We start from the raw sequence: 12,058 nt of genomic DNA, 5'->3' as shown, positions 1-12,058 counted from the left end.
AAAAATAAACAAAGTCTAGTCTGCCAGCAGGAACCATGCTCCGGCTCCCCTGGATCTTCTGAAAGTGGTCCCCCAGTTATGACACTGCTGCTTGCGTTTGTCTCGAAGGTGTTAAGATGTCTAAATGCTTCTACCTATTCGCTCCTGTGATTCCCAAAGTCACCCTATAAAGTGTGTTGGGAGGAAAAAGAATAACAGTCATTCATGCACTTATGTCGTGTTTATTTACTGAGAGCAGTGCAAACACTAGAGACGGGGCATTGCCAGGCACCCAGAACTGAGGATATACTAGGGCCCAAGGCAGACATGGCCCTGTCCTTAGGTAGCTTAGAGGCTGGTGGGTCATGGTCTCCCACCATGAGTCAGAGACCCCCGTAGAGAGTCTCGATGCCTGCTTTCACTTACTACTCATAACAGACTGTGAGAACGTTCTTATTAATCTCATTCTGTGGATGGGATAACCCAAACTCCCAGAGGTTAAGTGACCTGAGTAAAGTCACGGGCTGCTAAGTGGGAGAGTCAAGGTTCAGACTGGGGCTTCCTCATCCAAGGCTGCTGATTGAGTCCTGGATTCTTCCCAAACAGTGTAATCTCATGTCAACCCAGATCAATTCAAGCTCTCTTTTTCACTTTCCCACATCTCATAGTTAGGCTTAAAAAAGTGTCTGTTGCAATAGATATTGAGCATCTAAAATTAGTGATTTTGAGGATCTAACCTTTATAGAGGCTCAGAGAAGAGCACGGGAAAGTCTTTTTTTTTGGATTGGTCATTGCGACATTGTTTGTAATTGCATTCTAAATGTCCAAACGGAAGTAACTGAAGGATGGTATTATCCGTACAGTGGAATACTATGAAACTATAAAATAACAATAATAAGGATGATCCTGAGACCAGTGGTGTGGGCAGAGTGGGAGAGGGGCGTCTGGAGTGGAAAGGAGACGGGGGTTAGCTCTGAGAGGTGATCCAGGAATTCCCAAAGGCTGACACTGACTCAGTAAGTCACCAGGTCAGTTTGAAATGAGTCATTTGTGGCATGGGGGCAAACAACCTCTGTCCCTCACTAAACTATCGGGAAGAAGGCAGGCAAAAGATTTCCCCTGGAAGAAGAATCCTAATTACAATACTGAGAATTTGCATGCCCCTCTACAGTTTGCAAAACACTTTCACACCCGTCTCTTCGTTTGCTGAATGTTTACTGCACAAGTGCAGAAAGGACCAGGGTTCAAGATGACCCAGTCTAGTGGTTTTTATACACAACTTTTGATTGAAGTAAAATCCTTCGTCAAAATGAAATCTCACACAGTAGCCTAGTGTATAACATTGATGCGAGTGGGACTTCTGTGGCTGGGATGGGGGAGGAACAACCCATGCCTAAGCCTTTGCTTTGACCTCTGTGTTTCTGAAGGGTCTCCAGAGAACTGCCTAGTTCCATGAAACAGAAAGACAAACATTGTTTCTAGTATTTCTAGTGAATATAAATACCCATCCCACATTTTCCCCCCTCCTCCAAAAAAAGAAAGCTGAAAGCCCTGGAAGTGACATGAGATGGCCAAGGCCATTCCTTGTCCAGTGTTCTTTCCATGGAACCCACTAGGGCTTGTTTCTTGGTGGTTAGAGCCTGAGGATCTGCTTGGAAGCCAGTGTGCCCCCAGTTGCTGCAGGAAAGCGTCCTCTTCATCACAGAGAGCAGCAGGGTCAACTCTGCTGCTACTGGTATCATTATCAACGTGCCTGGTCGTCAGCTGGGGCTCAGAGCATTGTCTTTGTTTCACACAGGCCACCCCACGAGAGAGTCGTGGGATGCCAGCCACTGAGCATGTGGGGAGTAGTGGGTCCAGTGATGTTTTAGCCTCCAACACTGTCCCTGAAAATGCAAGAAGAGTAGCCTATAGTCAAGCAGCCTCTCCCCAACTCAAAAACTTACACTGAACTAGATAGTGTTTGTTATTGGCTAAATGTTTGTCTCCCCTGCAAGTTCCTATGTTGAAATCTTAACCCCCAGTGTGAGGGTATTAGGAGGTGGGGCCTTTGAGAGGTAATTAGGTCATGTGAATGGAGCTCTCATGAATGGGATTAGTGCCTTTATAAGAAGAGACACACAAGAGAGCTTGTCCTTCTCTCTCTCTCTCTCTCCCTCCATCCCCCTCTCTCCCTCTTGTGAGGAGAGGAGAAGACAGAGAAGATGACTATCTGCAAACCAGAAGAGTGTTCTCACCAGAACCAGACCATATTGTCACCCTGATCTTGGACTTCTCAGCCTCCAGAACTGTGAGAAATAAATTCCTGTGGTGTGAGCCACCCCGTATGTAGTATTTTGCTACAGCAGCTCGAACTAAAACAATGGCGACGGCTGCACAACTTTGTGACTGTATGAAATGCTACCTAATGGCTAAAATGTTAAATTTTGTGTTCGGTGTGTTTGAGCACAACAACGACAACAATAAACTTACATTGGCTCCCTATTTCTTAAGGATCAGACGTCCTAGTGTAATTTACAAACTGGGCCCTGCTTCCCGCCCCCCCCCCAGCCTCATGCCTTGCTGTCCCCCTTCAACCTTTTCAGCTGATCAAATGTTCCAACTGCTCTCCAAAGTCAAAAGGGGATTACTTTCCCTTGGAAACTCTGGCAAGGCTCCTTCAGGGTCTTGTCACAGTTACTGGTAACCATTATCATCTTCTGTGTGTCTCACCAGGCAAGAATTCCATTCAGATTTAGTTTCAGCCGTCCACATTAACAATAAATACCGTTTTTGCTTTTCAAATATTAAACCGCAATGTTATAGAGAGATATGAAATTATGATGCAAAGTATTGTTTTTCAAACTCAAAATGCCTCTGCTGAAGAATATGACAATCTCCTCCCTTTTTTGAGATTTGCCAAGTAGGATAGATGGGGGGGAAAAGTGGGTTAACGTTTGCATAGATAGGAGTATACATGGAAGCAAGAAAGAAGGGACAGATAAAAGGATATGTGGATGATAGACGGTTGAATGATGGATGAATACATGTATGAACAGATATGTAGGTGGATGGATGGAGAAGAGAATAGTGTATAGATGGATGTGGATTTACAAAGAGATGTGAAAAGCTTAAGAAAGATGGATGAGAAGTTGTATGGGAGGGGCGTTGGAAGAATATGTGGTTGGATGGATGGACAGATGAAAGGATGTGCGGTTGGATAAATGGATGGACAAGAGGCTGGATGGATGTGAGTGCATACTGGATGGACAGGAGGATGGATGGATGTGTGAGCCCTGGAGGGATGTAAGGTAAGATGGGCAGACAGACGAATGCGTGGATGTAAGGATGTCTGGGAGGATGAATGAGGGTGTGCGTGTGAAGGTGGAAAAATGGGTGGATGGATCCAGATGCCAGCCTGGGACTGGAAGATGACACATAGGTCAGTGGAGCCAAATATCAGCCCCATGGCTGGCTATCATTAGCTTTCTCCAAGCAGTCCTGATAAGAATCAAAAATTCGCCTGAGGTATGTGGACTTCCTTCTCTTTCAAGGGAAGAAGAATGAGCTCTTCCTCTCTCCCCCGGGAAGAATCGCAAGCGCCCCACCAAGGGCGGGGAAAAACCACTCTCCCACTGTCCCAGCTCCTCTCCCAGAATATCCAGCTGCCTGTGAAACCCAGAAAGAAGAGTTCCCCAGCCAGAGTCAAAGAGAAACCTAGCGGCGAGGAGAGGCCAGAGGCTGAACCCAACGGCGCGAGGTTTTAGGACTCAGTCATTCCCTCCTGCGTCCAGAGGCTGCGCTCCCAGACGCCGGGAGAGGAAAGCCGGTGCGCCCCGGGTGCACGGGGACCCCGCGGCCCTCCGGGCGCCCGCCCAGGCACCCCCCCGCTTTACCGGCTCCGAGGAGAACGGGGCGGGGGCGGAGGGAGCAGCGCCAAGGAGAGCTGGTATGTCTTTAAACTTCTGCCGGCTGCTTAGTCACAGCCCCCTCGCTTGGGTGTGTCCTTCCTCGCTCCCTCCCTCTTAGGTCACTCTCTCAGCCCTCGAATAAAAACTGCACCCAACTTCCGAGGCGCCCTCATTGCCAGCCGGACCCCAGCCTCCGACAGGTTCGGGCGCCCTGCTCGCCCCGTGCTCCGCTGCCCCTCGCCCAGCGCCCGGCCCCTCCGGCCCCACTCGCTTGCTTTCTCGGCCGTTCCGACGCCATGGACACGTTCTGGTGGCGCGCAGCTTGGGGACTCTGCCTCGTGCAGCTGAGTTTGGCGCAGATCGGTGAGTGCCCGCGGGGGCGGCGGGAGGGAGTGGCCCGAGTGGCCGGGACCCAGCCGGCAGCGGCGCGGGCTGAGTTGGCCCTGGGGGGCCGGAGTCAAATGGGCGGCGAGCGGCTGGGATTTGGTGGAGAGCGGGGCGAGGATTTGCGCTAAGCTCTTGGAGAGCCTGTCGGTGGGAAGCACCGTTTTGTTGAAAGGAAAAGAGAAAGAGCGAAGAAAAGTTTGCTGGGCAGGCTGCCGGCGCGCAGTCGTGGGTGAGGTCTTTGCAGCCGGAGGAGCACAGGGCAGAAAGTAACTGTATTCCTGGGTGCGCGCAGCCCGTGTGTGGACTAACAGGCTCCTGTGTCCAAGGGCGCCTGAAGCCTGGCTGGGCAGTGGCCGGGCAGCCAAGAACTGGGCAGGGCAGGGACAGGGACTGGGGCAGAGGAGGGGCTGGGGCAGGGACAGGGCTGTTAGCGAGGTGACCGTAGAGGTGGGCACAGTTGCCATGCGTGAGAGCTGGTGGCAGTGAGCTTTCCAGAAAGGGGTCCTGACTTCCTGCGGCTCCCCCACTGCGCCTGGGTTCCAAAGCTCTTACAGTTGGCTCCGGTCACTAACGATCTTAATGCTTGTGGGAACTTGAACTAGCTCTGTGGTGAGGTTCTGGGTCACCACGAGGTGCCAGCCTGGGGCAAGGAGTGTGAGTAGGAGAGGCAATGACTGGGCCAGCTGCTCCATCCTTGCAGCCTCCTGCTTCTGCCAGTGAGTTAGGGGAAATCCAGACAGTAATGTGACTCCTATATTCCGCCTGTCAGCCTCAGAGCAGGAGGGGCCACCTGGGCTCCAGGGGGGGCATCAGGGATCCTGGAGCCGGGCTGCCAATATCCCATCCCAGCAGGGTCTGTGCCTTTCGGTGGCTGTGGATGGAGTGGCTGTGTGTGAGAGGTTCTGGTGAGGCTGAACTCCAAGCATTCCTTTGTCTATATATCTACAGATAATCACATGGCTGATTTGCTTATCACCGGCAAAATTAACTTTTCTTTTAAGAAGTACCAGCTGGGTCATTAAGACAGCTCAACCTATGGGTAATTCCATTCAACAAGTATTTATTAAACCCGGCTCTGGGGGTACCAAGAAAGTAAAAGACACAGTCCTACCTGGGTGCTTTAGACTGAGGATAAGTGGGGATCTAGGATTTAGATTCCTGAAACAGAAGAAGTAATAATTAATAATAATAATTAGTAGTAAGAGGAATGGCAGCAGTAGCCACCGTTTATTGTACAGTTAGGCTGTGCCAGGCACTGTGCGAAATTCTCTACATGCGTTCTCTCATTTTACCCTCACAAGGGCCCAGTGAGACGTGTTGTGTTGTTAGTCCTGTTTTATAGGACTCAGAGAGGTTAAGCGACTTGCTGGTGTTCACACAGCCAAGAGGACTGGTGCTCGTGTGAACCAGGCCCCTTAGCCTGTTGCTTAGTCAGAATCCAGCAGGCTGTATGTATGGCATGGACAAACTCGGAAAGGATTTTTTGGAAGGAAGGGTCGGGTCGTGGTGGACCAGAGGCCTTAGAGGAGGCTTCCAAAGGGAACTGGAGCTCCGAGGAGTCCTTTAAAGGCAGAGAAGCGGGAAAGATTTCAGGGAGAGCCGTGAGCTTGGCCTCAGGGAAGACAGACCATGCTGGCGTCTCCATGGCCTCTAGGGAAGTTTATTTGTATGTTACTTCCCGTGACATCTTCTGCTTTGATTCTGAGGATTCTGACTCCCCACTCCTTCCATCCTTAGCCCTGATTCTTCTAAAGGGCCCCATCCCCCAATATTTGACACTGTCCTGACCCTTGAAGTTCTCCCCGAGACCAGTGGGCTCATTCCCGCCCTGCGTTTCCGTGGTCCCTTTGGGCAGCGTCACTTGGAGGAAGCACAGAAAAGTGCCAGTAGCCGTAACTGCCTGGACCCGGGCTTTCATGTGCTTGTAAAGCTGTTTGGAAGGAACTGAGACTTGGAAAGGTGATGTGACCTAACAGCGGGCTCGGGCTGGGCAGGAAGAGAGAGGAAGGACTGGGTAGAGGGCAGTGCGATGAGCCCTCCATACCTCTCCGCCTCCTTTTCTCTGTGGGTGAGAGGTCGCTGCTAGGGAATTGTGCCCCTGGTGTTTAGAAAGAGGGGTGCATCTGAGACTTCTGGGGCTTGTGGGTGGCCGGCACCCTTCTGATCCCTCTGAGCATTAAAGACCCCTCTTCCTGGGAGTTAGAGCTTTGGCTGTGTTTTCCCAGGTGAAGAAGAAAGGAAGCAAACCTCCAGCGCTGCTGAGGTCAGTTAGCATCAATGAATTCAGTTGTGCCCCCAAAACACAATGGACATCTTACTTCCTGCAAAGGCACAGTGCTAAGTAGGTGTGTCTGAGGCTAGCAGCCAGTAGGCAAAGTTTCCATTCTTTTTCCAAATTGCCCCACGCAGGAAAGGATGCTTGGCAGCGTGAAATTCTTAGTTCATGACAGATCTCCTTCCATTCATTCAAGAAATATTTTCTGACTCACTGTCATAGACCCAGAGATGGTGACTCCAAAGATCATTTAGAAAAACCCTTTCTTTTTCCCAAGGAGAAAACAGATCCCAAAAGGGCGAGAAAGGTGACTTCCCCTCTCTCAGACCAAGTGTTAGTGCAGGATGCTTTCCAAACCTCAGGTCTCTGAAACACCTTGATCCTCAAGGACTGTAACAGCTCCACCTCTATCCCTGCAGGGGGTGGGGAGCCTGTGGTCTACTGACGTAGCAACATTTGTTTCATGCCTGAAATACTGTCTTAAATACTCATTACAATTTTGCATTTTCCTCTACAATATACCCAGTTTAATATAAGAATAATGATATGTTTCTTATAATCAAGCAAAGTTGCTGCTTGGGGAAGAGTCTCTATACTGTCTGGGGTCTCCTGGAGTGTTGCTGGATCCCTCCCAGTTAGGAGCACCCCAGCTTTAAAAGCCTGACGCTCTGCTCCTCTGTGAAGTAGGGCCCTAAGTCCCCAGGAAATGCCGTTTACTGAGCACTGACTCTGGGCTAGGCATTCAGCCAGGGGCTTTGAATCCTGTATAAGCCTCATGACAGCTCCATGTACATTTAGCGCTCTCTTCATTCCATTTTCTAAAGAAACTGAGGCTCAGGGAGTGGACGTGACTTCCTCAAGGACACACAGCTAGTGAGGGGTGGAGTTTTCTAACATCCCCCATGGTAGGCTCCCATGCCTGTGTTCCTTTGACATTACCTTGCCTCTGGAGGACTTTGGAAATTGTGTGAGGCCAGTGAACACCTGGTGTGAAGCCTGGTATGAGTGGCTTTCCTCTCCCGCTGGCAGGCCGAGGACTCTTAGCTGCCCTGCTCTGCCCTGTCTCTCCCCAGCCCTGGCCACAGCTGTCAAGAGATGCCAACCTAGTTATTTGTTTCTAGAATAATTCAATTCCCTTATCAGAGTCCAGCTGCCCTTCTAGACATGCTCTCACTTGCAGGCTTGGAAAAAAGGGAGAGGCTGTTCCTTGTCTAAAAGACAAGTCAGGGCAAGGCCTTTTGCCTGGAAATTAAGAAAGGGGCCCTGCAGAGGCCCTGACCCCGCAAGCATTCTGGGTACAATGACCCAGGAAGCCCCCTCATCCCATGCTCAATGGAAACCCTCAGCATTTAGCAGGTCATACGTGCCCAGTGAGGGAGAGTCTTGAGGACCCCGGTCATGGGCTGACACGGTTCTCTAGAAAACTCAGGGGTCTTGAATGGAAAGTCATTGTGGGGCTCTAGGTGAAACGTGGTCACTCAAGTGAGAGTTCAGTTTGGCCTTGGGTGTCAGACGGTTCCAGGCGTGGGTTCCCTGATGGAGAGGAGGTGGTGGGAGCAAAGCCAGCCTCCCCAGCCATCCATCCTGGCTGGGCTGGGGGCTGAGGTACCGGCTGCCGTTGTGTTTCCCTGCACCTCCTTTTTAGCTGACTCTACCCAGAGCCTGAAAGGGAAGTGGGTCTTGTGAAAGAATGAACTGAAGCAGGTGGCACACGCCACCACACAAAGTGCAGTTCTCAAAGGGGATCTTTTCTGCCTCAGAGAGAAATTCTGGGGGTTTGCACAGCCAGCAGCTGACTCAAGTTCCTTTGTGTCCCCTCTTGCATGGGAAGCAAACAAGTGTTCTTTAGAATCACCAGGGGAGGCTGGTGCCTCCAACCTTAAATTGGAACCCCACTCTTCACTCCCTTAGCAAGCTGATATTTTTCTTCAAAAGGGCCCTCCTCCAAAGCTGGCCAGCAAGGGTTTGGGAAGTTTGTGGCTGCGGAGTCTGGCTTGGCATGGACGCAGTTGTTGGGCACTCCAGATTTTCCAGGAGTGTCAGGATTTCAAATATGCAAATACTCTACCAATTGAAACCTAGTGTACATTTTGACTGAATAGTTATATATTTTTCTACAAATAAGTACATGGCTTTGTGTGATTAGAAGTCAGAAACTTGCATGGATTTTTGCATAAATGAAAATCACATTTATACAACTCGTGAATCAGTCTAGTGTCCGATTAAATTGATATTTGGTTCAGAAAATGTGTACTTTTGGAGAGGAACATCTGTATTCCTCTGCTCTCCATTTTTTGATCACCCCAATATGTGAAGTACCGAGAAAAGCTACATATAGGGTTTTTGCTTGCTAGGTGTGGACACACACAAGGTGTGGGTGTGCCCTTAGGTATATATGCATCTGAACACATGTGTCTACACATGATGTGGGTATTGCTGGCCAATCCTTAAGCATTTATAATGTGTCCTCTGTGGGTCCCATGCTGTGTGGGGTACTACAGGGGCATTAAGTGTGTGAGATGTGGGGCTTCTATGGTTCTTCTTGTGAACCATATGGTTCACAAGAACCTTATGGTTCTACACACGTAAGACAGCGCCATCAAGTGACAGCCTGGCCATTTTAGGTGGTAAAGCCAACAGCCTTGCCAAGTTGAAGCACAGCTGGGAGGGCTGGGGAATCAGTGATGGGTGGGGGCAGTGTGGACAAGAGAGGATTTGAATATCTGAAGAAGAGGGAGTGAGATAGGGGTGTGTATATTTCTGTTACCCTGCTATTAATTTACCTCCTCTCAAGTAAGTTCATTAACTGGACAATATATCCAACGCACGTTCACGCACTCACTGCCTATTTGGTGCACCCAGCGGATAGGTCCTGAGAGCTCATGGTCAGAAGGACACACTCCTCACTCCTGAGTAGTTCATGGTCTAGTGTAGGGTTACCTGGGTAACGGCTGACTGTGCATCTCTGTGCTTCCACACACTAGATTCTGGTAGTGCAAACGTCCCCCTCGCCAACCCCGTGTGACAACCAATATTGCCTCCAGACATGGCCAAATGGGGGGGGGTTGGTTAAAGTCGCCCCCCGGTTGAGAATTCCTGGTGTCACTGGATGGTGGCCAACTTCACCTCTGACAAGGAGGTATCTGGTTCCCATAGGTCCCCAGTTAATTAGCCTAAAAGCTGCACAGGCAAATCGAGATAAATAAGCGTATTTGGGGCCAACGGGCACTAATGACTTTCATGCTTCTCATTGGACGAAAACCCCAAACCAGACAGATCTTCTCTTATATCTCTTCTGCAGTGCTGTGCGGACCGCCTGACATCAGGGATCCAACCACATTCATTTCTGTGGTCCCGGATCCCAGTCCTGGCCCGTAATTGTTACCAGTAACTGTTGAACTGAAATGAATGTCTAGAATATAGAAATTACTACATCCATGCTATCTATGAAAGCATGCCTGACGGTCTACCTAAGATACAGATGCATCTGTCTGTATATGACAGCAGTGGTGATGGCCGCCTTCTCCAGGACAGGGCTGAGACGGGCGTTTGGCCGGCCAGCTGCCCACCGCAGGGCTCATGTTTGGTCTGCCCAAGGAGGGAGATCGCCCATCTGTTTGTGGCTTTGGTGGCTGCTTGCTGTGTCTGGGGACGTCCGTCTAAGGACTGGATGACTGGTGAGAGCCAGGCAGGATGATGACACCAATCCCCAAATTGAAGCCTCGAAATAAAACACTCCCGTGTAGTGGCCCGCTTGGAGCTCTAATTATTTTGGAGATGCTGCTCTGAGGTTGGACTCTTTGCGTGAGAGGCCCACGCCCTCCCGTCCAACGCCACACCTGCTTCTGGAAGGTGGTGGCAGCTGGGAGAGCAGCAGAAGTACTTCCCAGAGGTCCTTGCCTTCTGTGTGGGTCTCCTGCAGCAGCTACAGGTCTGCCGGGAAGCCTGACGTCTGCTGCGGAGGCAAACCGTGCCTCCTTTCCACGGAGCTTGCCACGTGGGAAGTCGCCCACAACCAGGGCAGGTCCTGCCTTCCCATGGGTCATCCACCCTGTGAAACGTAGGGGCAGGGAGTCAAAGACAGGACGAGGGGCTGGGTGTCATGGGGGCACAGAACCTGACGAAGCCAGATCTCCCTGAGTTTGGGGTGCACCACCTGCCTGGGTGTGTCCTGAGGCCAGTGTCCCTCCTAAGAACAAGTGTACACAGACAGGCCCCAGGTGGGTGGGGAAGGGCTGAGTCACCAAGGAGGTGATTTGCAAAACTCAGGCCCGAAAAATCTTTCTCGAGTCTTCAGCTTTTGAGAGTAAACATTAATTGCAAAACTCCAGGGAAAGAGAGAATTCGCGTAGACCAGTCATTTTGAGCCTTTGCTCTGGTGTCATGGCGAGTCTCCTTGAGCTGTGCCTGGAAGTTCATCTTCCTAACCCTCGACCTTTCTGGAGAGTTAGAGCTCTTGTGCCTTTTGTGGTTGTTTCTTTGCAGCTAGTTGTATGTATTTGAGATACCGTCACCGCTACTACTAATAATAGCAAACACAGAGTACTGACCACATGCCGACACCATCCTAAATTTTCCTCTATACTAACTTGTTTAATCCATGCACTAACCTTAGGAAGAAGTGTTATTATTATCCCTCTTGTACCAATGAGAAAAGTGAGGCATAGAGAATTTAAGTAACTTGCTCAAGGCCACAGAGCTGGTAAGCGATGGAGCTATGATTCAAACCCAGGTTGTCTAGCTGGGGTTCATGTTCTTGGTCACTGCATTGCTGTGCCTCCCTTCGTATATCAAGATGTCAGGGTGCCCCAGAAACCCGAACGATGATACCTGCTAGTACGCTGGTTGTCTTCATAAATCCCGTTTAGGAATCCGAGGTGGGCAGGATCTTAATGTCCACAGAGCTGGTTTTGCTCTCCCTTTATACACGTGATGTCAGAGGAGGGGGCTGGAATTGCAAACATGAAGGAGAAAGAAGTAATGGAAATGTCTTCTCATTCATGCTCTGAGCAGCTCATTCATTCCAATTCCTGGATACAAGTTCTGTTTTCTTCTATATGGGGTGGAGGCGGGGGGAGTTGGGGAGAGGCTCGGATTCAAAGGGATGGTGAATTGAGTTGTTTGTTCATGATCACTTCGGTACTTGTCACCTGATGGACGATGAGGTTGCTGATGTGTTGCTCCATCATCTAGGACTTTGGCTCATGACAGGATAAAGTTGGGAAAGGAGCCAATCAAACAGCAGCAAAAATGTTTGCCCTCAGCTCACGGGTCCGTGATGCCAGGACCTTCTCTCTACCAGCTAGAACTGGTGACAGAAAGGGGTCCTCTGAGAGCGAAGGCTGTCAGGAATCAGTCTATGCTCACCGTGGACACCAGGAATCGAGCAAAAGCTAGAAGTGTGCTGCCACCCTTCTTCCCAGCTCCAGTGCAAACCAGCGGTCTGGCTTCTGTTTGGCCCAGCAGGTGACCTTTGCGGGGGGGGGGGGGCACGGTGGGGGGGTAGCGTTGCCTCTGGGTGCCCTGT

The 12,058-nt window shown here is 50.4% G+C and overlaps 1 protein-coding gene across 3 annotated transcripts in view; it reads left to right on the top strand.

The window, feature by feature from the left end:
- Positions 1-3,949: 3,949 nt before the first annotated feature.
- CD44 (CD44 molecule (IN blood group)) overlaps positions 3,950-12,058 on the top strand; it is an 86,155-nt gene continuing 78,046 nt past the window's right edge. For all 3 annotated transcript variants that reach the window (XM_079930551.1, XM_079930550.1, XM_079930552.1), the window contains exon 1: positions 3,950-4,232. In XM_079930551.1, the coding sequence (XP_079786677.1) occupies positions 4,166-4,232 (67 nt within the window). In that variant the 5' untranslated portion in view covers positions 3,950-4,165. The remainder of the gene's footprint in view (positions 4,233-12,058) is intronic.

This window comes from Stenella coeruleoalba, assembly GCF_951394435.1.
Source record: "Stenella coeruleoalba genome assembly, chromosome: 8".
Lineage (NCBI taxonomy): Eukaryota > Metazoa > Chordata > Mammalia > Artiodactyla > Delphinidae > Stenella > Stenella coeruleoalba.
Note: the sequence above shows the minus strand (reverse complement) of the source record. Positions and strands in the feature narration are given on the sequence as shown.